Source organism: Aspergillus sclerotioniger, assembly GCF_003184525.1.
Source record: "Aspergillus sclerotioniger CBS 115572 chromosome Unknown BO94scaffold_2, whole genome shotgun sequence".
Lineage (NCBI taxonomy): Eukaryota > Fungi > Ascomycota > Eurotiomycetes > Eurotiales > Aspergillaceae > Aspergillus > Aspergillus sclerotioniger.
The window spans coordinates 425366-448659 of NW_020290992.1; the positions used below are offsets into that span (position 1 = coordinate 425366).

General features: G+C 51.9%; 9 protein-coding genes across 9 annotated transcripts; 5 read left to right on the plus strand and 4 right to left on the minus strand.

Moving 5' to 3' along the window:
* Nucleotides 1-1744: 1744 nt before the first annotated feature.
* On the plus strand, nucleotides 1745-4414 carry psrA (putative general stress response phosphoprotein phosphatase Psr1/2). Its single transcript, XM_025605647.1, has 5 exons — nucleotides 1745-2242; nucleotides 2334-3514; nucleotides 3574-3723; nucleotides 3772-3870; nucleotides 3930-4414. The coding sequence occupies exons 1-5, from the start codon at nucleotides 2143-2145 to the stop codon at nucleotides 4140-4142; spliced, it is 1743 nt and encodes a 580-aa protein (XP_025472364.1). The 5' UTR covers nucleotides 1745-2142; the 3' UTR covers nucleotides 4143-4414.
* Nucleotides 4415-5119: 705 nt separating this feature from the next.
* BO94DRAFT_530329 (putative protein phosphatase PP1 regulatory subunit Sds22) lies at nucleotides 5120-6983 on the plus strand. Its single transcript, XM_025610656.1, has 7 exons — nucleotides 5120-5522; nucleotides 5617-5648; nucleotides 5720-5791; nucleotides 5857-6153; nucleotides 6214-6288; nucleotides 6359-6761; nucleotides 6812-6983. Exons 1-7 carry the CDS (start codon nucleotides 5387-5389, stop codon nucleotides 6829-6831), a joined length of 1035 nt encoding a protein of 344 aa, XP_025472365.1. The 5' UTR covers nucleotides 5120-5386; the 3' UTR covers nucleotides 6832-6983.
* A 1047-nt stretch (nucleotides 6984-8030) lies between these two features.
* BO94DRAFT_506708 (aldo/keto reductase) lies at nucleotides 8031-9360 on the minus strand. The gene is made up of 3 exons (XM_025609583.1): nucleotides 9010-9360; nucleotides 8166-8953; nucleotides 8031-8100 (listed from the first exon to the last, which is right to left on the minus strand). The coding sequence occupies exons 1-3, from the start codon at nucleotides 9152-9154 to the stop codon at nucleotides 8074-8076; spliced, it is 960 nt and encodes a 319-aa protein (XP_025472366.1). The 5' UTR covers nucleotides 9155-9360; the 3' UTR covers nucleotides 8031-8073.
* A 286-nt stretch (nucleotides 9361-9646) lies between these two features.
* Nucleotides 9647-12115, minus strand: abaA (transcription factor AbaA; the record flags this gene model as incomplete). Its single annotated transcript, XM_025613053.1, has 3 exons — nucleotides 9647-11391; nucleotides 11447-11623; nucleotides 11677-12115. The coding sequence occupies 3 exons, from the start codon at nucleotides 12113-12115 to the stop codon at nucleotides 9647-9649; spliced, it is 2361 nt and encodes a 786-aa protein (XP_025472367.1).
* Nucleotides 12116-12719: 604 nt separating this feature from the next.
* Nucleotides 12720-15944, minus strand: mrd1 (RNA-binding ribosome biosynthesis protein MRD1; the record flags this gene model as incomplete). The annotated part of the gene is made up of 4 exons (XM_025616337.1): nucleotides 12720-14307; nucleotides 14360-14632; nucleotides 14858-15619; nucleotides 15717-15944. 4 exons carry the CDS (start codon nucleotides 15942-15944, stop codon nucleotides 13090-13092), a joined length of 2481 nt encoding a protein of 826 aa, XP_025472368.1. The 3' UTR covers nucleotides 12720-13089.
* A 171-nt stretch (nucleotides 15945-16115) lies between these two features.
* Nucleotides 16116-17076, plus strand: BO94DRAFT_482280 (dynein light chain DYN2). Its single transcript, XM_025608885.1, has 7 exons — nucleotides 16116-16267; nucleotides 16320-16342; nucleotides 16393-16426; nucleotides 16477-16511; nucleotides 16557-16583; nucleotides 16636-16705; nucleotides 16754-17076. Exons 1-7 carry the CDS (start codon nucleotides 16237-16239, stop codon nucleotides 16816-16818), a joined length of 285 nt encoding a protein of 94 aa, XP_025472369.1. The 5' UTR covers nucleotides 16116-16236; the 3' UTR covers nucleotides 16819-17076.
* A 154-nt stretch (nucleotides 17077-17230) lies between these two features.
* BO94DRAFT_530333 (rhodopsin family protein) lies at nucleotides 17231-18551 on the plus strand. Its single transcript, XM_025610657.1, has 7 exons — nucleotides 17231-17436; nucleotides 17598-17651; nucleotides 17741-17774; nucleotides 17852-17876; nucleotides 17938-17970; nucleotides 18043-18083; nucleotides 18149-18551. Exons 1-7 carry the CDS (start codon nucleotides 17406-17408, stop codon nucleotides 18345-18347), a joined length of 417 nt encoding a protein of 138 aa, XP_025472370.1. The 5' UTR covers nucleotides 17231-17405; the 3' UTR covers nucleotides 18348-18551.
* Nucleotides 18552-18690: 139 nt separating this feature from the next.
* BO94DRAFT_571180 (sodium:solute symporter family protein) lies at nucleotides 18691-20977 on the minus strand (the record flags this gene model as incomplete). Its single annotated transcript, XM_025614859.1, has 4 exons — nucleotides 18691-19258; nucleotides 19313-20537; nucleotides 20591-20763; nucleotides 20856-20977. The coding sequence occupies 4 exons, from the start codon at nucleotides 20975-20977 to the stop codon at nucleotides 18691-18693; spliced, it is 2088 nt and encodes a 695-aa protein (XP_025472371.1).
* Nucleotides 20978-22310: 1333 nt separating this feature from the next.
* Nucleotides 22311-23280, plus strand: BO94DRAFT_562285 (HIT family protein; the record flags this gene model as incomplete). Its single annotated transcript, XM_025614279.1, has 2 exons — nucleotides 22311-22567; nucleotides 22735-23280. Exons 1-2 carry the CDS (start codon nucleotides 22364-22366, stop codon nucleotides 23278-23280), a joined length of 750 nt encoding a protein of 249 aa, XP_025472372.1. The 5' UTR covers nucleotides 22311-22363.
* Nucleotides 23281-23294: the final 14 nt, after the last annotated feature.

Sequence of the window (23294 nt, forward strand, 5' to 3'; positions counted from 1 at the left end):
AGCAAATACGCATCACGACTACACATTCTATACTCCGTACGGAGTACCTAGACGGGCTATTGAAGTGCCCGATATACCCCAGCCTTCCATCCTTGATTATCGAGACCACCATGGCCCATGGCTGTCCCCGATTCGCCCTGGAAGCGCCCACGGAAAGAACGCGAACAAGATTCCTGCGCCAAGAACCTTGGAATCAAATGTGCGGGTTTATTATTGAGAGCAAAAGTGCCATCCTCAGTCTTCCGAGTTTAAATTATGGGAATGAATAATACCAAACGGATCATTCAAGTCAGGTCCTCTTCCGGATGACTCGAGTCGGACCACCACCACCACCACCTGGGCGTGTATGCATGAATTACGGAGTACGGAGTACATCATCAGTACGCAATACTACCTAGTGGAGATGGGTAAGTAAGGTATGTCTGCTCTGTATGCAATCAACCCAACCTACTTACAGAGACGGCTACTATCCTTGTCGTGCACATGTCTAGATATGTACGTGGTCAACCTCATCGACACATGGTTCATCATGGTTGCCTCTTTACATTCCCACTCCTCTGGTATCGGGCAAAGTTCAAGGTACGGGGCATCTCCCGTCAAATCAGCCCCAAGCCTGCTTGAGGGGACTCAACTTCCTCCAATAGCTGGTCCGGCCAGTAGGCGTCCGAGTGTGTCTGGCCCCAATTCTGCAGCCCTGCATCTTTTGGTCCAGACCAGACTTGGCCTGTGTTTTTCCGTTCTTTTTTTTTTTTCCCCTCTTTTACCTTTCCGCTTCGGCCTCTCCTTAGGCGTTCCCTTCCTTCATCCGTAATTTCTCTTGCGTTCTCCGATTTCTGCTTTTTTCTTTACCCCTTGCCCCCCGTTCCTTGAGGCACACCCGCCCCGAGTGGCCCAGCAAGTCAGGACGGCGCATCAACGTTCCTACTGGCTAATTAAGGTCATCATTTCAGTCAAGCCTGCGCGCGCAGCACGGCAGCAGTAATTTTAATTTTACTATCACTCTTGTTATATTATTATCATTAATTATTTATTGTAATTATCATTATTATTATTTTATGACCATTCGTATTATTACTACTACCTATCATCACCTTTCACCTTTCCCCCCTCTCCAGCGTCCCCTCCCTTCTCCTCTCCTTCCCCCCCTTTCCCCTTCCTCATCCTCTTAAACCGGTTAGCCGCCAGTCCAGGAGCTAAGGACAAGCCACCCTTTTGGCACCATCATCAACCGGCTTTGCTGGACGACTCCAAGTCCAGCGTCCCCGTACCCGGACTTACTTCCCTCGACTTCCGTGCTGCCCCTGTTGTTCGTCCTGACTGTTGTAGACGCCATCGGACTGTCTAGGTAGTGGAACATCTGCCTCTCACACTCATCTGACGCCTTTTGTGTCTGTCAACTAAGCGAAAGGGACGAACCCACAGCACAAGAATCCGATCCCCAACCGCCGATCTGATTCCTAGAGTTCCTTTTCACCTTAACTTCCCTCCCGCTGACCAGCAAGCAACCCGTCAGCCCCAGTGCAACAATCGATCCATACCCTAAATCGTTTACGTTACAACCCTCCTAACTACTACCTACCTACCTACCTACCTACCTACTACCTACTTACCTGACTACTACTATCATCCTTACCTCCACTCCTCCGTACCACTCTTAGAACCCCCATCACACGTCGGAAGAGCTGCACCCTGGTCCGACCACGTGATTCCCTGGTCCCGACAGCCTGCGCTTCCACGCTCGAACCCTTTCCTGCGATCATCCCCAGGCCCCGTCCCAGATCGTGCCGGTCGCATATGCTTTTATGCCCGTTTGCCGTCAGGATTCCTGGATATTGGAGGGAGGACTGATTGGATTTCCTCACTGCGACGAGTCTTAGTGCTGCGCACTAACCTCCTTCAAGGCGGTGGTCCGGGACCCAGAGCTAAGCAACTTACTGGTACGACCTTAGTAACCTGCCTCCATCCCATCCCATCCATAGGAGGCGTGACTGCACTCTCTCCTCTTCCTTGCCGGCGCACCCCCCTTCTCGGCGGTAACCCTGGTGGTCATTGTCCCCGACTCCTCATCTTCTCGCCACTCTCCTTCCTACCCCCCGGTTTCTGTCCCTGTCGTCCCCCGTGAACCTCGCTCTGCTACCCTCAATGCTCGGAGGGAGCTTGGAGCGAGATTCCTCTCCATCAAACTCAAAGACGGCCACCGGAGAAGCGCCCATGCCTATCGCGACGAGCCACCCCGACTTCAGTAAGTTTCCTGGCCATTCCTGGCTTCGCGATAAATTCTCCGATGCGCTTGGCTTGCTCCCGAGAATCTTCACTGATCGCTTCTTTGTCAGATCCTGAATCGTCGCCTCAGGACCAACTCGCCAGCACAGATGCGTCGCCTTTGTCAACCCATCTAGAGCCCTCCAATGCGGTTCAGGAGTCTGTCGCACCGGCTCAAGGCTCCGTAGGCGACTCGGCAGCCACTTCGACCGACGCACCGAAGAAACAGCACACGCTGCTGCCCATTCCGTCGCGTGCATCCTTAAAGGCAGACCGGCAATCAACATTGGACAAGAGCCAGGATACCGCCCATGATGACTCCGAGAATACTCTTCGCGGTTCGAAAAGAAGCATATTCAAGGGTCGGAGGGACAGGAGCAGAGGCAGCAGTATGAGGTCACGTCGGCAAAACCAGGAGGGGGCGAGTCTGGAGGAAGACAAGGCAGCGAGTCCTGACCTGCGTGAACCGGTCAGACCCGAAAGGAGGAACAAGGTCTCGTATAGGCTGTTCGCCTTCTTGAGTTGCTGTTCCTCGTCCAGCGATGATCCGGAAGATCCTGCCATCCCAGCCAAGAGGACTTCCAGACGGCCATCAGTTCCAAACACACAACCTGCTCCGGAAAAGACGGACGCCAATGCGGGTGATTCGAGCACCGCGGAATCCAAAGACCCGAGCTACTACCGGGACGAGAAACCCAACATGACCGTGACCTCGAATCAGTCTATGACCCAGGTAGACGAAGAACGCACTGTGACCACTCCCGACCAGGGCTCACAGCTCGACGGCGCAGGAGTACCTTCTAATTCACTTGAGACCGACCATGGGCCATCTCTGCCACAGGACAATGCTGCGTCTCAAGGTCCTGGGGTCGGTCAGAGTACTCTGCCGGCCGCCACGACCGCCGAAGTAAACCTGATATCCAGCGAAACGGAGGATCTCGCCCAGGAAACGGAAGATCCAGGAACTACACCGACGGAGAAGACTCAAGACGCTGTGGCGACTGACGAGTTGCCTAAGCCACCGTCGTCAGAAACTAGCTATGAGGATGAGAAGTATACTTCACACGATGAGGAGGCAACAGTACTACCAGCCGAATTACCTCCACTGATGGCTCCATCTGGGAATCAGGCAGACACGCTATTACAGGACGTGCAACAACAATTCCTCTTGCCTCCAGCTCTGCCTCATCTTCGAGACAGGAAGTGCTTGGTTCTCGACCTGGATGAGACGCTCGTTCACAGTAGCTTTAAGGTCCGCTTTTCCTGCTTCATCCTTCCAAAGCACAATGCAAGCTGACACGGTCGCTCTAGGTTCTTGAACGTGCTGATTTTACCATTCCTGTCGAAATCGAGGGCCAGTACCATAACATCTACGTGATCAAACGACCGGGTGTCGATCAATTCATGAAAAGGGTCGGCGAGTTATATGAGGTGGTTGTTTTTACCGCCTCCGTTTCAAAGGTTAGTTGCTTCCAGACGGTTGACTTCACGGTCGCTGATGGGTTACAGTATGGGGATCCTCTTCTGGATCAACTGGACATCCACAACGTTGTCCACCACCGACTGTTCAGGGATAGTTGTTATAACCACCAAGGCAACTATGTCAAGGTCAGTCTCTTGCCTAGGGAACATTTAGCTGCGTGACGTGGACGCTGATGCCTGGTTAGGATCTCTCCCAAGTAGGTCGCGACCTGCGCGATACGATTATCATCGATAATTCCCCGACTTCCTATATATTTCACCCTCAACATGCGATACCCATCAGCAGCTGGTTCTCTGACGCTCACGATAACGAGCTTCTTGATCTGATTCCTGTTCTTGAAGACCTTGCGGGGGCACAGGTGAAAGACGTCAGTCTGGTTCTCGACATTGCATTGTAATGCCTGTAACTCTACACTGTCCGGCATTTCTATACAGCATGCTTCTTCACTTTGTGGGTCCAGTCGGTTTTGAAAAGAAAGAGTCGTCCGATATTTGGTTCAACTGCAGCCAGGACATCCTGAGGGTCAGATTCAGTCTCTCCCGGGCGTCGAGGCTTGCGGTAGTTGCACGGTGAAGATGTGTCATCCTTTTCTTTATCTTTTTTTATTTCCCTTTATTTTTTCTTTTGATTCCCGTTTCCCTTGTCTATTGCACCTTTTTTCGAGCACCGGCCATGTTCCCCGTGCTCCCAGCGAGCAGATACCTGATTACCCCCGCCAGTCTTGTTTCCTAGTGTTTTGACGTTTCTCCTCTTCTTGATGCATTCTGCAGGCGTCCGTCTTGGTCATCAGCCAAAATTTTGCTGATCTCATGTATACGCTCTCATTTACATTCCCTCTTTTCTTTCATCTGTCTTTTTCTACCTCTGGTCTTTTCGTCGTCTCCATTTTGTGTCCTTTTGTCTAACCCGCAGCCCGCAAGAGGCTCGACTGCCGTCCTGGTTATTTCCTTTCTCCCTGTGACCCCAAAACCCGCGCCGTTTTGTCTTTTGCGCACCATGATCTGCTTTTTGGTGACTCCCCTCGCGTGTGGCATTTTGATACATGTCCCAAGCGCCTGCCGCTGCTTCTGGTACACGCATAGTCTCTCATCGATCCCGAATTGTCGGCGATCGGTGGCTTTGCAATGTATATGTACTGATTGGCGTACGTGCTGTACATAAAAGCGTCCGCCTTCACCATTCAGCTTGTCCCGTGTTTGAGTAATTTTTTTTGAATTGACAATATCACGAGACTACCACTCCAGTGTAGAGATAAATGTAGCGAATGACATAATGAACAGAACGCATGTGCGCTGATCGCGAGCGGTATACTATAGAATTGATGGCGGATGGCCGGGATCAGATCAGGCGGACTAAACGCCGCAATCAGGTCATCTTCGAATCCTTCCATTGACATCCGCGCACCACCACCGCCCTCTCAGGGAAATTCCTCCTCCATTCACATATTCCGGGAGCCTGCCTATTCCATCGACTATTTCCCCCTGACAATCCCCGTACTTGAGCCTCCCCGTCACGTTCTTGGCATCGTCATACCCTCCCGATCCGCTCGCTCGCTCCCCACCACCACCCACGATTTCCCATCCACACACCACACCCCCCAACAGAACGTGCTCTACAGTACACACACACATCCCAACCACCATGAAGGACAAAAACGGCTGGGACGGAAAGCTCCGCGTGGAGCCAAAAGCCACTATCACGAATCCAGAGGCCCTGGAAGACCCGGATTACTCGGATTCGGATGCGCCACCGGTCGAGGAAATTGAGGCCGATGAGGGTAGGTATCTGGTTTTCTTCCGCTGGGAGAGGCTGCGGGATGGGGAGCAATAGGACACGTGGGGAATGAGGCTGATTGGTTTGGGCATTTGCAGATTTACTAGAGGATGAGGATCCGGATGCAGAGGTATTTGCGCTTTTGACGCGTTTGAGGTGGTTGTTGGGTGAGGGGGGCTTGAGTAGCTAACATAGGGACAGGAAATCGACCTCGTTCATTGTCGCATAGGTTCGATCCCGGCGTTACGGTTGGAAAGATTCCCCAAGGTGCAGGTATGTATGCTTGAGATTTCGCTCATGATGAGGGTGGTGTGGATGCTAATGTGTGGGATGGTTAGAAATTATGCCTTCGACAGAATCAGATCTCGCGAATCGATTTCCCCACGAGTGTCGCCAAGTCGTTGACGGAACTTGATCTCTACGATAACTTGATATCGCATGTGAAGGGGCTGGATGAGTTTGAGAACTTGACCAGCTTGGATCTCAGCTTCAATAAGATTAAGCATATCAAGAATATTGCGCATTTGGTCAAGTTGACGGATCTGTACTTTGTGCAGAATAAGATCTCGAGGATAGAGGGTGTGGAGACGTTTACGGCGTTGAGGAATTTGGAGTTGGGGGCGAATAGAATTAGGGTGGGTTGTGATTGTGTGTGATACTTGTGGTGTGGTGATGGCTGACTGGTGTGTTTTTAGGAGATTGAGAATCTTGGTCAGCTGAAGGCGCTGGAGGAGCTGTGGTTGGGGAAGAATAAGATTACGGAGTTGAAGGTATGTGGTTGTGTGACTTGCTGGGTGGTTGTGGTGGTTGTGGTGGATGGCTAACTGATGATGGTGATAGAACCTCGACGGCCTCTCCAACCTGCGCATCCTCTCCATCCAGTCGAACCGTCTCACGAGTATCAGCGGCCTGGCGAATCTGAAGAACCTGGAAGAACTCTACGTCTCTCATAATGCGATCACTGAGCTGAGTGGGCTCGAGGAGAACACGTCGCTGCGCGTGCTGGACTTCTCCAACAATCAGGTCTCCAAGCTGGAGCATCTGTCGCATCTGAAGAACCTGGAGGAACTGTGGGCGTCCAACAACCAGCTTTCGAGCTTCGATGAGGTGGAGCGCCAACTCCGCGACAAGGAGAAGCTGCAGACGGTATACTTCGAAGGCAACCCGCTGCAGATGAAGGCGCCGGCTTTGTATCGGAATAAGGTGCGGTTGGCGATACCGCATATCATGCAGGTCGACGCGAGTAAGTCTGCCCTGCATCTTTCATTCTTGACCCATCACTAACAATTGTAGCCTATATCCGCGTGGCCTAGGTCAGCGAGAAGAGGCCATTGACAGCAGCAGCATAGCGCTTAATCTTCATCTTCCCGATCGATAGCACTTACCTACCTACTAGAATTACGATATACGAAGCAACGTAACGTACTATACACCCAAACCCAACCCATAATATACATCCATCCATCCATCCATCCAAGAAAAACTCCGTAGACACATCACAAAACCATTATTTCATAACTTTCCCCCCTCCCCCTCCCCACCCCCCTGTCCACCTTCACCTTCACCTTCACCTTCCCGTTCAGCCTCCCCCAACCCAAACCGATACATGCCCATCAAACTCTTCCCCCCAAACCTCCAAATATCCCTATCCAACTTCCTCTTCACCCTCTCCGGCACATGATTTTTCCTCCTCATCGGCCCATCCGCCAAATAATCCATCGGAATCCCCGCCCCCACCAAATCCTCATACATATGGCTCGACTTATCGACATAGAAGAACGTATGGTAGGGGTTCCGATTCATCGCAGAGGCATGGTTATGGCGCGAGGCCTGAATTGTGCAGGTCAAGGTACGTGGTTCTATCACTGCTGGCGTGTGTATTCGATTCCGTATCCCCGTTTGTGATTGTGGTCTATCATCCGATCCCGGAACAGAAACAGGGCTGGGGCTGGGAATGGGAATGGGAATGGGAATGCTCAAAGGTGAGGATTCTAGTGCTGCGGACGCTGCGGACGCGGACTCGAATATGGCGATGGCGTTATCGGATGATTTGGGGGATTTGTTGGTTGGGTCGTACTGTTTTTTTTTATCCGTTGTGGTGTTGTTAGTATACAGATTATTAGGAATTGGGGGTTAGGGAAGGGGGGGATAAGGGGGAGTACCTTCAAATTGCGAAATGTAACCACTTCGCCGAATTTTTGGAGCGCGGAGAGAATCAGTTTGCTTTCTGTGAGGGAGCGTGGGGCGGGGGAGGTTTTGATGTGGATGCATCTTGGGAGGGGGGGCATGGTTGTCTTTTTATTAGTGATGTTGGTGTTGGTGTTGGGTTAGTCGGTTTGGGGTTGGGGGAGGGCATTGTTGATTGTTAATGGGGAGGATGAGAGAGGGAGTCAGTCAGGGACAGAGTGTAGATGGGATGGAGAATGTTGGTTATCGCGGTCTTGGCGTTATCATATCGCCGGCTATCTACTGTTTACATCATTTGGTTTAGGACGGTGGAAAACATGGGTTGGAATGAAGCATTATATTCGTGATATTTGTAGGAGTCAGATCGTCTAGAAGATGGGAGCGTAGAGTCCGTACTGGAGATAATTAAGTCAGTACATACACAGCAAGGGAGAAGAAAGAAAAGAGAAAGGAAACTCACACCCAGAGGATCATTAAACCGCAGACCCCGATCCAGAGCGCCAATGGCCTCCACTTCCTGCTTCTCCAAATCCCACCCCGTAACATCCAGGTTCTGTCTCAACCGCTCGGGGTTGTTACTCTTGGGAATAACTGCAATGCCCCTCTGCGTAGCCCAACGCAACAACACCTGCGCCGGGGTACGTCCATACTTCGTGGCAAGACCCTTGATAATATCATGCTCAAACAACGGTGGCGTATCCACCGCATTCTTCACATCCAGCTCCAAGAAACTCAGCGGCCCAAAGGAACTATACGCCGTGATAGTCAAGCCCTCCTTCTGAGCATAATCCACGAGCCTCTCCTGGGTCAAGTACGGGTGATGCTCGATCTGCAGCGTAGCAGGACGGATTCTCGCATATCTCAGGAGATCCATGACCAGCTGAGCGCTAAAGTTACTAATACCGATGCTGCGCGCGAACTTCTTATCCACGAGCGACTCCATCGCCGTCCAGGTCTCCTGGATAGTGGCCTTGCCGAATTCCAGTTTGCCGGATTCGGACATCCAGCCGGGCGGGTAGCGGACGGCCGGGTCGACGTACTTGATGGAAATGGGGAAATGCACGATGTAGAGATCAAAGTAGTCGATGCCCCAGTCGTTGAGTTGCTTGCGGCAGATGGGCTCGACGCGGTCGCCGTCGTGGAAGCTGTTCCAGAGCTTGGAGACAATGAAGAGCTCTTCGCGCTTCACGAGACCGTCTTTGATGGCGCGCGCGACACCCTGGCCGGCTTCGACTTCATTGCCGTAGTCTGAAGTCCTTTGTTAGTTTCATTGATATTAAGGTACGTGTGGAAGGGGGGCGTACCGCAGGCGCCGTCGAACAAACGGTATCCCTCCTTGATGGCGTGGTAGACCTGGTCCGCGCAGGTGTCATTGTTCACCTTCCAGAGACCGAAGCCCACAAGGGGCATGTCGTAGCCGCTGCTTAGCTTGACGGTAGGGGAGGCCATTGTGATTGGGAGTGAGATTTGAGTACAGGGTATGGTAGAGGCAGGATCAGGGGATGAAGGGGAGAAGGGGGAGAGGAGGTTAAGAGGGGCACGACTACCCCTCGGTCATGGTATCACAAACTCAAATCCATTGTCCGTATCCACTGGATGAAGCCAAGCACAGGACGGAGTGAAGCATTGGAGGCTAAATGATGCGTCGCGGCTGTATGTCCGATGGGATGGAAGGCGAGACCGAGTGAAGACCGAGTGAAGCCGCCCTGCCCGCCGGCTAAATGCCCCTCCCGGCTAAATCCACCACCCACTTTATACTGCGTAGGTTTACTGTTATTCCATGTGGAGGTAATCAACAAGCCAAGGTGAATAAAAATAAATAAAGGTATCCTGACATTATTATACACTGCATAAGAATTGAAGTCCAACCCGGCTAGGGGTCTTATTAAAAGTACTTTTCAGCCATAATTATCATTAAGTAGTCCGCCAACGCTCGGTCCATTAAACTGCCTGCACCGTATTACTCGCCGTATAAGCCGAGTGCGCATGCTCATGCGCTCCCCCATTCATCTCCGCCGGTATACTGCCCGGCCACTTGTCGAGCTCCTCCGGCATGAACTCGTAGCTGTGGCTTGGGTTCGGCTCCCGAGGCACCGCAACGTGGTGATCGGAAGATGCGTAGGCCATGTGTGGGTAATGACTGCCGGGTATGTCTCCTGACATGGCGGTGGTGGTTGGCATCCAAGATGCCTGACTGTGGCTCATATCGTCGATCGACTGTGCGCTTGTCACCAGCATGCCGTTCAAAAGGGCGCTGTTGTCATGCACACTCACCCCAAGCGAGGGCTGATAGTGGCCATCATGCTCAAGGCTGTATGGACTGTGGTTGGAATGTGCCAGGGGAACCTCGGGCATGCTGAGCATTGCCGTTCCACCACTAGAACCACCGAGACTGGTCGGCTGGCTGATGTCATGTGGTTGAAGGTTTGGGAAAGCATCCAGGCCCAAAGTCACGGCGATCTTATCACCCAGACGATCCTCCTGCTTCATCGGGCCCAGAAAATCATAAGGAGCGTTGAACATCTGCGCAACGCTCTCCTGGGCCGCCGAATACAAAGGCCAGGAGGCCTGAGAGACACCATTGTTGTGTAGCAGCTCGTGAGATTGTGGCTGATGGTAAACGCTAGGACCGGGACGATTCAACAACATGGAGTCGGCCAATGACAATGGGGGAGGAAGATCAATTCCAGTGGCTGTCTTCGGGCTGCTGTGAGGGATCCGCTCAGATGGGATCACGCGGCGCCAAGTAGTGGTGCCAACGACGTCGCGGGGCAGCGTCTGTCGAAATTTCCAGAGAAGGATCGCCACCCTCTTCTTTTCTTCCACGGGGTGTCCTGAGTAAGGGTTGGACATCCGCCGCGAGCCGTAGGGTGCCGTGGCCCGAATCTCCTGGACAACAGTCAGGTTGCGGAGGAACTCTCTGGCTTGCTCAGGGGCATGGTGTCCAGCACTCTCAGCCAGTTTTTGATCTTGTGTGAGCTTTGTGAAGCGAATGGCCCACCATTTGGACTCAAACAGAGGCTTCACTTTGGTGTGTGTTGTGGTGTGCACCGGCCTCGCGACATCCTGACGACCCTGGTAGACTTCCTGGCCGTTCTCGTACATGTAGGTCTTGCAAGACCAGTTTTCCAAGTCATTGAGCATGGGAACACCAGCTGCATTCGCTTGGGCGAAATCTAGTTCCATGTGAATTCCAAGCTTCGAGTTGGTGACGGGGAAGTCGTCCATTAGTTTCAGATTAGCTTCAATTAGGATAATGTCGCAATCCAGTGGAGAGTTTGGATTGGCCATCAGTGAATTAAGGTATGGGAAGGATGATTGCCAGTTTCTGATTTCGTTCAGGGAAATTGGCGCGACAGGGTGGCGCTGGTCATCTTGGAGGCGGCTGTAGATATGGCTCGCATCCTCAATACGATCGTGCTTGTCTGGATCGCATACCCACATACCAAAGCCAAGGCCTTGGATGGTATTGATGTTGGTGTCGTGCCAGCTTGGGTTCAAGGAAAAATGAGCCGGCGGCAGCTCGCCTGCATAAGCCTGTCTCATAGGGTCATGATAGGCGGGGTGGAGGTGATTGCCATAATGACTTGACAAGGGAGGATCCATGGGAGGCCCCCATCTTGGACCAGCGGGCGGATGTTGGTTGCTCGAGCGGACGGCCGCCTCTTCACGTACAAGTCGTTCCCCTAAAGGCACTTAGTTGGGGCACTTCAAATAGCATCTGGGTGGGTGGCAACTTACAGTCGGGGTCCCCTTTGAGGAACGAGTCGAGGACTTGCAGGTGGCTGGAAACTTGCTTTCTGGTTCTTCGCTTACCAGTCTTCTTGAAGATGAATTCAGCAATGAGCTCATTTCGACCATATGACTTTCCTCGTTCGGACCATTTCCGTCTGCCCATTGGCGGATTCGCCTCGAGAGCTGTGTGGACGTCAGTAATTGTGCCTTCACTCTCAAAACCGGAAGCTTCTTACCTTGTTGAAACGCGTCTTCAAGCTCGTCCGACCATACCGGTTCCCCATCTTTGCCAGTGTCCCGACGAGGGCGGGACCTGTACTCCAGATACTTGTTAGACCGGAGATAGCTTCTGGGCCTGCTACGAGGACCGATTAGGCTGGGCCCAAACGAATGCAAGCGGCGAAGCTTCTTGCTCTGAAGCCGGAGGTTCTGAGGGGGCTGAAGGGTGGTGGGAACGGTGGGCACTGGATGTGTTGGAGCTGGGGGTTGAGGGTACTTGAACGCAAGCTGCTGCAGCTGGTCGTCACGACCAACAGCGCCGCTGTCTGCTAGGTTGTCGGAGTATGATTGGACGTTCCCAGAGGTATTCTGTAGGGCCCGATCCGTATGGGCTCCTAGGCTCTCAAGAGTCGACTGGTGTTGAGGCACAATGCACCCCGTTTGCCAGTGAGCCATCGAGCGGACCACCGGAGAGGATAGGCTCTGAGAAAGAATGACGGAGAATGCCAAAGAGAAGGGTGATGAGGAGTGCAAAATGCCTACTACTGCCTACCAAAGAACTCAGTAGTCACAACCCGGCAATCAAGAACGTAGATGCTTGGAGAGAATGTAAGAATTGAGAGAGAGAATGTGGGAGCGAGCAGCATGGTGTTTATAGGAAACCACTCTCGCCCTGGAGAGGGAGGCCTAGTGGCATAACTGAATCACGCTGCGTGTTGATACACCCCTCCTCTAGGGCAATGTCGACTGTCCAAGGCGGGAAAGGGAATCTCCTCCCAAGCTTCACGCGTCTAGGTCGAGCTATGAACGAAGGAAAACCGTGTCCGAGCAAATCAGGAGGGAAGGAATTGCTCCATGGGAACGAGCGGAAGTTTGATGCAAGGGGCCCTCAGGGAGCACGAACCAGTGAGCTGCTCCTCGGAGGATTTTGTGCACGAGATGAGCATTGACTGCTACTCCAAGGTGCAGGTACAGACAACCCGACGGTCAAGGCTGTGGCAAAGACCATGCTTTGGAATGAGCCGTGGCCAACAACGTCGTCCATCGCCATAGGAGTGGAATGTCAAGCTCGTTACGTAGATCATGCCGGAATGTTGCTGGGGATGATCCAAGGTCTAGTTATGCTTCGCGCTGATATCCAGGGTTCGAACGACTAGGTTGTATAAGGAGTTAAGGGAAAGGAAGCCTTGAATCGGCGAGGATAAAGGAACCCGCGATGGGATGACAGGATAGACTTGATAGGAGTTTCACTGCACGAGCGGACGGGTAACTCTGCAGGACGCGGCGCGTATGTACGTGTTGACAGCCGCAGGAACGTGTTGCCTGCGTCCGCACTCCATGTTCAGTCCGCGACGCAAGGGATATTAACATCAAAACCACACCATTGCCATTGTCTGTCCCTATCAACAGGGAGAAAGAGAGAAGGGACATCAGTCCTCGTCGCCATCCTGGGCCCCTACTGTGAACTTCTTGCGCCCAGGCCCCGTAAGTTTCTGTAGCTTGACCCTGTCCACCTGCTCCCCTACCTTCTTCTCGATCTGTCGGATCTCTTCTTCGGCATCGATCGCCTCCTCGTTTGCAAACTCCAGGACCAGTTTCCTGCCCAGAAGATGCGTGTTTTTCAGCGCGTCCATGGCATTCTCCGCTTCGCGAGCGCTTACAAAGTCCGCAAAACCAAAACCACGAGCCGACCTGTCAAACTTCTGAGGAACCCGCACAGAGCGGAGCTGCCCGTAGGCTCCAAATAGTGACCGAACATCCTTCTTGGTGGCTTGGAACGGCAAGTTCTTAATGATAATCTTTGTCCTTCTGGCAGCCACCTTCTTCGCGGTATCTTCGCGCCTCCTCTCCTCAGCCGCATCCATTCCACGATGAGACACCCTAACTACCAGTTCATGTTGGTCAAGCTTGTAGCCATTCATGGCAGCAAGAGCAGCTTGAGCCTGGGCCTTCGTCCGGAACTCGACGAAACCAAAGCCCATGCTAAGTGTTTGTCCGGGCCGCTTAGGATCCAACTTGGTCTTAACCTTGCCGGTCACAAAGCCATCCAGTGGCCGGAAGAGGTCCACGAAACTTTGATTTGTGGTAGCGAAGTTGAGGTTCTTTACGAAAAGGGTTGTAGTGGGTGTAAGCTGATCAACTTCATCTGCCGCAAAAGTGTCAGCGGTCGAGAAGCCTTGAGAGACAGCCTTAGTCTCTATGGTTGCTGGCTGCGGCACAGCTGCGGCATCAAACAGATCCTTGGGGGCTTTCTCCAGGAAGAGGATAGAGTCTCCAAGTTTTCGGTAGGCAAGACCCTTGAACGCCTTCTGGGCCTCGTCTGGCCTTGAGAATTCGACAATGGCTATCGTCCCACTGGGAGGCATGAGTAACCTCGTGATCTGCCCGAATGGTTCGAGTAATTTTCTGAGCTCATCAGTCTTGACGCCGTACGAAAAGTTCTTTACTAGGATAGCAGTGTTTCCACGCTCCCGCTGTTTGAAGGCTTCAATATTAACCCCATTAGCTGAGAGGTAAGCTTTCGTTTCTTGGATTACGTGGGTTTCGGCGTGGGCCTGCTTCACAGCAGCGTCCGATGAAGTAGGATCCAAGAGATCTGCTTTTGAGACACCCAGTCGTTCAGCTACTGAAGACATAACAGCATCCGCCTACACTCCGTTAGCATATGACATTGGCGCTTTCATTGTCTAGTTCACTCACATTCATGTAAAGGGAGTTCCAACTGAACGAGGAAGATGTGGCATCCATCTTCCGCTTGATTTGCTTTTGCTTCTTCAGAGGCAGTTTCGCCATTTCAGCATCGTCGATCTTGTAAGTCTTTTTCGCAGCCGCTGGCAGAATGTGCATCAAGCGACCTTGAAAGTGTTTCCCATCGAGACTCTTGTAGGCATCTATGGCCGCATCAGCGTCCAGGTACTGGATGTAGGCAAATCCCTTGCTGGTATTAACCCGCGTATCGAAGGCCACGTGAATCTAGTTCCATTAGCATCATCCAGAAAACTAATGAGTCAAAACAAGCAATAGAAGTATGGTGTAGCTCATCAGATAACAAGAGGCATCTACTAAAATTCTCTTTCCTGTTCACATCATATGCTTTGCATCAGATGTCCCTATCAGGATGATCATCATAGAGCGGGGGGGTGAGGCGAATATACAAGGCAATAACAACAACTCTGGAGAGTGGGTGGATGTACTAACCTCTTCGATTCTCCCAAAAGGAGCAAACAGAGGTTGAAGATCTGACTCGGATGTGTCGTAAGCAAGGTTTCTCACGAAAAGACGTGCAGAGAGACGAATATTCTCTATATTCGTGTCGACTTCCGGCTCCTTAACTGTTTTACCAGCATCGGTTGCGGCGGGTGCGACGATCTGTGCCTCCCTAGAATCAGCATCTTCGTCCTCTGCTACGTCAGCAGAGACAGATTCCTTCTGCTGGGTAGTTCCAAATTCTGCCTGTTCCTCTTCATCGAGAAGACCGAGGAGACGACTCGTCTTGGAGCGGAGCCAGTCCGCATCCGTAACAGGTTGCTCCTCGGTCTCTGCGACAGCATCGTCCTGCTCCGCCGGAGTCTCGGTGTTGCCTTTCTCAGTGTGGTCTACCACCATTGGTTCGGGTGACACATGGTCTTGACGGTCAGCAGTGTGAGTCTCCCTCGACTGGTCATAGTCATCGCCAAGCTTCGCCTTCTTCCTTTGTGCATAGGTTAGCTCCTGGGGTTGTTCCTCTTCTTCAGCGGGCTGCTCTGGGGGTGAGTCTTTCTCCAGAGGCTTGGGCACGTCATCATCGTTCGCCCATGTCTTGGTCTTGGACGAATGTTGCATTACAGAGAGATATTCTTGCAATCGAGCGTCCTGCGGGGCATCTTGGCCATCCCGCTTACGCTTGAGAGAAGCTTCTGTAGCATCATTCGCAGAGGTCCTATCATGTTTGCCAGCTTTGCGAGTGGGTTCGGCATCGATCTACAATATTACTGGTCAGTTCCAAGACCACCTTGACTGTCAGCGGGGAAGACGAAAGAAACGAAGCGCGTCGAGAGAGAGAACATGAAAGACATACCGGCTTAGCAATGTCTACTGAGATCTTGGACATCTTCATGTAGGTCTTATTGAAATAAGAAACAGCTTGCTGGGCGGCTTCATGGCTCTTGAAGCCCACGAAGCCAATCCTGCGCTTGGGCAATACATGAGCGTCCGTAACTTGGAAGCGAGTAGCAAAATGCTTCCTCAATTGATCATCAGAAAGGGTTGGCGGAAGGCCAGAGACGAATACTCTGGTGCTCTCCATGATTGTGACAGTGGGGTGCCACGGAATTGTTTGGAAGAAAAAAAGTTCGAAAAATTTTTGGTGGAATGTTTTTTTTGCTTCCTTATAGTGCCGAGGGCGGTGTGGAGGGCGGCCTGGCCCGTGCCCGATCCGTGCGGCGCTCATTGCGCGCAGCCAGCAATGTTGATTCCCAATACTTCCATTGAGTTTCCCTAGAAAACTGTTGTGCAGACTAGTTTGTTTGAGGCTTGGTCCTTGTCTGAAATTATTGCTCTTTCTACCACTCTTATACGTCAAAGATACCACCAGCAAAATGGCTAGCGAAAAGAAGGACAAGCTTGAGCGTAAGTCCTCAAACGCAGCATCCTCGTGACAACGGCTAACATGACTCTCTAGCGCAGATCAAGTCGGTCGATATGGTAAGAAGAATTGCTGGAGGTAGCTAGGGGCTGTGCTCACAAGACGACAGACCGAGGATATGCAGCAGGAGGCTGTGGAAGTTGGTATGGTCACCTCCGCGGGTAATGTCAAAGGGGGCTAATACAATGGCTAGCAATTGAGGCGATGGACAAGTACCACATCGAGAAGGTTGGTTCAGCGATGTCTTCAGGTGAGCCTGGCTAAAAGTTGCAGGATATCGCCCAGTACATAAAGAGAGAGGTCAGCTTAGCGCACTCCATCTGAGCCCCGGCTCATCGCTCACATTCTACAGTTCGACTCGCGCAAGGGTGCGACATGGCACTGCGTGGTTGGCAGGAACTTCGGAAGCTTCGTCACGCATGGTGAGTGTCACCGACAAGATATCAGGGGTAGTGGCTGACAATATGCAGAGACGAAACACTTCATCTACTTCTATCTCGGGCACTGCGCCATTCTCCTTTTCAAGACTCAATAAATGCGGCCGCAACCCAGTCTAATTCGCGGAAGCGACATCTACAACTCTTTCGGATAATTCGTGCAGGGAGTCGTGCTGTGAAAACTCCCATACAAAAGCTGAAGGAGACTCAGTCATACGGTCCAGAACGGAATGCTGTGGGGTTGCCTAGAGGGCACCATGCGGCGGTGATTCTTCGGATCTATCTGCTACCTGATTACTTTTCTATGTTAATCGTTTTTAAAAAGGCCTAGTGAATACATTCTTGCCCAGTAGCACAACCACTGCCAGGCCACAGCCGTAGACACGTAGTATTCACCCAGCATGCACACTATATATAAATGCCACCGTCCTACACAGTACCCCCCGGCAGCGGGACGCCCAGGGCCTACCAGACCACGCCAAGCCACAGCGCCACACGTCAGCCCCCAACCACAATATCTGGCTGCCTCCCCCTTCCACCATAAACTTTAGGTAGTATTGACCTTCTACCACGAGAATACGCCCGATCCATGAACGACAAAGAATCCCTATCCTAAAACCTCCCTTCCCCTTAGAACAAACCCCCTACTTCACCTTCCACCCTAGAGCATCCCAACGCCGCAATCATGGCCATCTGCATCACCTTCGGGACACACGGTATGTGCCTACCTGCCTATCTACTCTACTCCACTCCACACCACCTACCAGCCAACGTCATAAGCATCAACCCCATCCAGACATACTACAATGAACAAACCTCCTCCCCCACAGCAAACATCCCCATGATGACATTACATACTAAACTAACCCCACACCAGAATTCACCTCCATGCTAGAAGGCTACGAGAATGTCCGCGCCTTCTGCTATAACTGTGCGTTCCCGCGTTCGGGACCCTTATCTGACCTGCCTAAATTTAGCTCTGTTCCTGACCCAGCCAATTAATTCTGCCTGCCCCTTTAGGTCAACATTGGAATGGTCATTGCTTGACGAGATGGTAAGCTAACATCTATCTCCTCTTTATAACTACGACATTTCAAGGGGAATATAATGTGTGCTAATGGATTTATCTAGGCCATGGTTCACCGTCTGCTTTATTGTATGTCCAGCTCGGCTACTACCTACCTAGGTAGTTGATGGAATTAACTGACTGGGCGTAGCCTGTTATTCCCCTGGCGACACATAAGTACAAGGTATGATGACACTCCCTTCTTTACTTTTTGCTTCTTCTTTGTGTTTGGGGTTTGATCTGACAACCGCGATAGGAAGTAACCTGCTATACGTGTCGCTTTACGCAGGATTTACGGTATGCTCGTCACCATCACCTAGCCAGCTTAAATAAAGATACGAAGGACTAATATGTACTTACAGCGATCGCCCCGACATCACGCCCGACACGAGGCCTCCTCCCGGGGTTATACCGGGTCAATTACCCCAAGCCTATTACGGGGGTGGAGCACCGTTCTATCCTCCTCAGGGTTCGGACCCGCCTCCACAGGCTTCGGGTGCTGTGGCGCCGGCACAGCAGCAACAACCGCAGCAGGAGCAGCAGAATCATGTGTATAAGTAGTTGATGGATGGGGTCGGGTCTTCTTTTCCCTTCTTTGGTGGAGTCGTGTTGTGTGCTGCTTATGCGTGCTGGTTCCGCGGGCTGTATGTATTAACCAAGTACCTTTTGCTTCTTTTTTTTTCGGTGCTATGGGCTTCGTGTATGTGTTAAATTGATGCTTTTTTCTTTATTTGCTCATATCCAGTGCATAATCTTATTATGGGTATTCTTTTGCTAGAAGCAAACACTGTAGTGTATACACGGTAACGAATGGGGTATATCCAAAGCAAGCCAACCATAGATCCAAATCCAACGTAAACGGACATTTCATCACAACTCTCCCTATCCAGAAAGGAGAAGCCACTCATTTAGTCATCATCTCTTTTTCCGCAACGGGAGTCTGAACCCCAGAGACATTCTCGCTGGTCATCTCCCCCATGATCGCCTTTCCTCTGCCCTTGCCCATCAGGTCCATGGCCATCATCTTGACCGTCCTCACAATGCTGGCTCTTCCCTCGTACAGGGGGAAGATGACCACGCCAAAGGTAGTGCCGAAGAGCCAGATGAGGCCGACGACAACCCAGCCGGTGAAGAACTTCTTGCTGAAGACGTACGAGGTGCCGTACATCGGGATGGGCCAAAGGATGAGGAAGCAGAAGACCATGGCAATGGTCAGGGTGCGCGAGTAGAGGGCTGCTCGGTTGAGTTTGCGCATCTCCTCTTCCTCTTGGGCGGCCGTCTGGGTGTTAATTTCGCCGGGAATGAGTTCAATGTCGACGTGGGCGGCGGCAGCAACGTCGGCATCATCGACTCGGCGAATGGCACGCATGCTTTCGTAGTCGTAGTTTTGGGAGCCGAAGATGAGGGTCAAGACAGGAGAGAAGACGACAGGACTGAGAAGGGCAGCTACGTTGCCGGCGAGCATTGGGTAGCTGTTGTGGTGTTAGTTGAGAGGAAAGGGTTATTATGTTGGGGATTAAACTCACTTCGCGCCTGTCGTCGTGACGGTCAAAACACCATATTCCTTCTTGGCTGTCACAAGCCAGGCAATAAGAGACACAGCAAGGCCAAGGGGTGGAGAGGCTGCAGCTGCAATCCAGTTCTGGTGCTTCCAAATGAGAGACATTGCGCCTGGGAAGACTGCGGAGGAAATGATGACGCCCATCAGCAGGTAAAGGTATCCCATGCCAATTCCAGCATAGTAAAGTCCTGTCGCAAAGCTAGCCATCACAACTGCCCAGAATACACAGGACATGTGCGAGACCCACACAAGAGTCTTTCCCTTGGCAGATGGGTTGATGTAGGCCTGGTAGATATCATAAGTGAAGATGGATGAAACAGCAATCAGCTGAGCGGAGAAGGCAGAGGTGACTGCCATGAAGATCATGATTGTCGTGCATACAGCACCACTGTAACCGAGAAGCTTCACTGCAGCGAACGGCAATACAAGGCCAGCCGTGACATCGTCCGAGCTCAGGCGCTGAGCACCCTCCAGAGAAAGAGCAGTCAAGCCCATAGTGCTAGCACACAGCCAAGGTATCGCAAACCAGCAAAGGCCACCGATAACGTATCCGGGGAAAGCATGCACAGGGCTTGCGGCAATGGCCTTGTTGTAGTATCCGTTGTCGAGGAACACGGTACTGTTGGAATAAATGGTTAGCAAGGAGATGGTGGGGGAGGTAGGGGTTACGAACCCAAAGTTACCAACCAGGTTGATCACCCAGAAGATTCCACCCTCCTTCGACCTCATAGTAAGATAGCTTCCCTCAGCATTACCATCAATAGGATGCAGTTTCGATGCTGCTACCAATGCATCATAAACGGCCCCGGGTGATCCAAGCTTGTCACTGGTTGCATAGGCAGAGAACGAGAAGATGAAGATGACGACAATGATCACGACTGTGTGCATGTAGTCCGTAAGGAATGTTGCCTTAATACCACCAAACAGGGTATAAAGCACGACACCGATTGGCAGGAGGTAACAGGCTGCAACTGTGTTGACCCCCGTAAGAGACGTCAGAACGGCAGAACCACCAGTAAGCAACATGGCAGTAACAAGGGTGTTGGTCATCAAGCAGAAGACGATGAAAACAACATGCACGACAGTTCCGTATCGGGCACGGAGGGCTTCGAGGAAGGTGTGCGCATTTGGAGCCCTCCGCTTGAGCTCAATGGCCAGTGTGGCGAACAAGATAATCTGAACCGTAGCACCTATCTCATTGGGTCAGAATAATCCCAAACTCGTTGTTTCTGGTTTGAAATACCTGACGCGTAGAAAAAAGGACCCGAGACGCCGTATTCATAAGCCACTGTGGTCGATTGAAGAAGAGTTGCAGCCCATGTCCAACTACTGACGACTGCGGCGGCAACCAGACCCGACTTGACGGATCTTCCTGCGGTTGAGAACATCTCCGAGGTCTGTACTTCATGCTGGTATCTATTCAATTGCCGTTAGCTTCTTTAAGTCACGGCATTGGATGCTGGTGGGGGCAGTGGGTCAAAAGCCATGCTCAAGAAGCATATACATACCGTTTCAGGGCCCAGGTGATGAAGATCATCAATAGGGCAAAAGCAAACCCCAGACCAATGATGATGCCATATCCGAACCCTTGTGAGAGGGGTGCTGTGAATGTGACTGTGTCCGAGGACATGTTTGCAACGTACAAACAACGCTTAGTCGTGGCTGTATGAGGACTGGGGGAGACAATGGACGGAGCATGGGGCAGAGGCAAGAACATATAGGGCGCCAGGCCTCTGCAAAATCTCCGACCTCGCAGGCACCCTGGTGATCGGCGGAATAGCCATATTGAAAGGATGACTACTAAGCCAATATCATTGGACCCGAGGAGCAGGGCCTGGGGAGAAAAACGGTTGATAAGAGCAACCCCATGGCGGCCGTTTCGTAATGCGCTTTCATCAAATCCAGTGTGACATCAAATGCAGTGGACTAACTCCAGGCGAGCCATGTATCTACCACAGTAGGGCAGTCAGCTCCATCGTCGCGTAGTGCCGTAACCCATCCCATATCCACTTCGTTGCAAGTGGAAAGAAAGGTGGGCTATCAGACCCTGGCGTGTTATTGGCGAGCCGGAAATGGTTCTTATCAGCGGAGGTCAGCGCAACGACGCCCATTGGCCCGAGTGGCGGCGGACGATGATAAGAACCCGACTATATCAGATAAGGATGTCGGCCGGGCGATGGATTGGTCCGTTGCGACTTCCTTTCTCTGCGCCAAGAGCCCCGTCTCGCATGGGGGGGATTTCTCATGATAGCGCGATATCAGTTTCCTTACTCGATCCTGCCACTAATGCCTTGGGTATCTTCTCCACCGTGAGCCACGCCCTTGGAAGCCGGGGAAGGTTCGATCCCGGTTCGATTCCCATGATTGGTCGATGTCAGGGCAAAGAACCAAGATCTTGTTTTGCATCTCACATATGCCAGATCTCGCATGTCAATGTGGACTTGGAGGTCCTTGCTTGCGCAGGAATGCCACCGGCATGCGCTCTGTCAACTGGCCTTATGGGTAATTAGTGACTAGTGGTTGACTAATGTCGGTTGATCAGTTCAATACCATCAACCACACTCAGGCTATATATGCAGTGGTACATGAGTGCCTTCTTGTTGATAAGCTTTCTAATACCTTTGATCTTGGATATGATTGATCATCTAAGATGCAATGGGCCTTGCGACTGCAGCGTCTATATATCTCAGAGGAACACATGCCCCACCAAGGACACCAGTAGCCTAGGGCATCTTCATTGACCTACCTACAGTGAAGGGGGCGGTGCATTCATTTTATATACACTAAGTGTTCCAGAACCATGAAAGCGTGGGCTTGCTTTGATAACAACTCAAATATCATCTACAGAGAATCCTACTACTGCTGACACATGACTCACGCCATTGAACTAAATATTCACCATCAGCACTAACCCAGCACCAGATTTATACACCCATATCTACCTATCTACAACCCACCACAACCAGAACAACACCACTCAGTTACTCCTCACAAACCCAGACCCTCACCACTTACAATGGCCGACCAACCCACCACCTCAATCTACCATGACGACCACCTCACCATCACTCTCTCCACCCAGCCCACAACCCCAGGCCACACCCTCGCACACCTCACCAACACAACCAAAACGCCCCTCTTTTCCCTCCCTAAACCCACCTACATTCAAACCCTCCTCAAACTCCGAACCATATCCACGACCCTCAACAAATATCATCGCGTCCACCGCACCGCCCTCATCACCACAGGAGGAACCACCCTTTCCTTCCTCCCTCTCCACGGCCTAACCCCAACCTGGAAACCCATAATAAACCCCTCCACGACCTTCCACAACGACCCCCAAACCCACATAACATCCAAAGACGCCCCCGAATGCCCGACGCCCAGCTCACCTCAATACGCAACACCATCCTCACAGCCTCAAACCTCCCTTCCACCGACCCTGCAACATACGACTACACCTTCCACGGCCCCGCAGGCGACACGAACCTCTTCGCCAGAATAATCCGGGGCGAATTACCCCAATGGCGTATCTGGGAGGACGAACACCACGTTGCCTTTCTCACGCCATTCCCCAACACCCCCGGGTTTACGGTGCTGGTGCCGCGGGCCCATTTGTCGAGTGATATCTTTGCGTTGGAGGAGGGTGCGTTTGAGCGGTTGATGAGGGCGGCGTATTGTGTGGGAAGGGTGTTGGTGCAGGCCTTTGGATTGGAAACGTGTGGGATGGTATTTGAGGGGTTTGAGATTGATTATGCGCATGTTAAGCTTATTCCGGTTCGCGGGGATGGGGATGGGGATAGTGGTGAGAGGGAGGTGTTTCATGAGACGTATCCTGGGTATGTGAGTTCCTTGCCTGGGCCGTCGGTTGAAGATCGCGGGGAATTGGTTCGGATGGCTGGGGAGATTCGTAGATTGATTGCGGAAGAGTAGTGTAAGCTATAGGC

Coding starts and splice junctions, on each gene's coding strand:
- psrA (XM_025605647.1), top strand. CDS start 2,143: ATGCTCGGAGGGAGCTTGGAGCGAGATTCCTCTCCATCAAACTCAAAG. Junction 3,515..3,573: donor TCGTTCACAGTAGCTTTAAG/GTCCGCTTTTCC, acceptor CGGTCGCTCTAG/GTTCTTGAACGTGCTGATTT. Junction 3,724..3,771: donor TTACCGCCTCCGTTTCAAAG/GTTAGTTGCTTC, acceptor GATGGGTTACAG/TATGGGGATCCTCTTCTGGA.
- BO94DRAFT_530329 (XM_025610656.1), top strand. CDS start 5,387: ATGAAGGACAAAAACGGCTGGGACGGAAAGCTCCGCGTGGAGCCAAAA. Junction 5,523..5,616: donor GGAAATTGAGGCCGATGAGG/GTAGGTATCTGG, acceptor GGGCATTTGCAG/ATTTACTAGAGGATGAGGAT. Junction 6,154..6,213: donor TGGGGGCGAATAGAATTAGG/GTGGGTTGTGAT, acceptor GTGTGTTTTTAG/GAGATTGAGAATCTTGGTCA.
- BO94DRAFT_506708 (XM_025609583.1), bottom strand. CDS start 9,154: ATGGCCTCCCCTACCGTCAAGCTAAGCAGCGGCTACGACATGCCCCTT. Junction 8,954..9,009: donor TTTGTTCGACGGCGCCTGCG/GTACGCCCCCCT, acceptor AAAGGACTTCAG/ACTACGGCAATGAAGTCGAA. Junction 8,101..8,165: donor GGTTTAATGATCCTCTGGGT/GTGAGTTTCCTT, acceptor AATTATCTCCAG/TACGGACTCTACGCTCCCAT.
- BO94DRAFT_482280 (XM_025608885.1), top strand. CDS start 16,237: ATGGCTAGCGAAAAGAAGGACAAGCTTGAGC. Junction 16,343..16,392: donor AGATCAAGTCGGTCGATATG/GTAAGAAGAATT, acceptor ACAAGACGACAG/ACCGAGGATATGCAGCAGGA. Junction 16,706..16,753: donor CGGAAGCTTCGTCACGCATG/GTGAGTGTCACC, acceptor GACAATATGCAG/AGACGAAACACTTCATCTAC.
- BO94DRAFT_530333 (XM_025610657.1), top strand. CDS start 17,406: ATGGCCATCTGCATCACCTTCGGGACACACG. Junction 17,437..17,597: donor CATCACCTTCGGGACACACG/GTATGTGCCTAC, acceptor ACCCCACACCAG/AATTCACCTCCATGCTAGAA. Junction 17,775..17,851: donor GGTCATTGCTTGACGAGATG/GTAAGCTAACAT, acceptor GGATTTATCTAG/GCCATGGTTCACCGTCTGCT.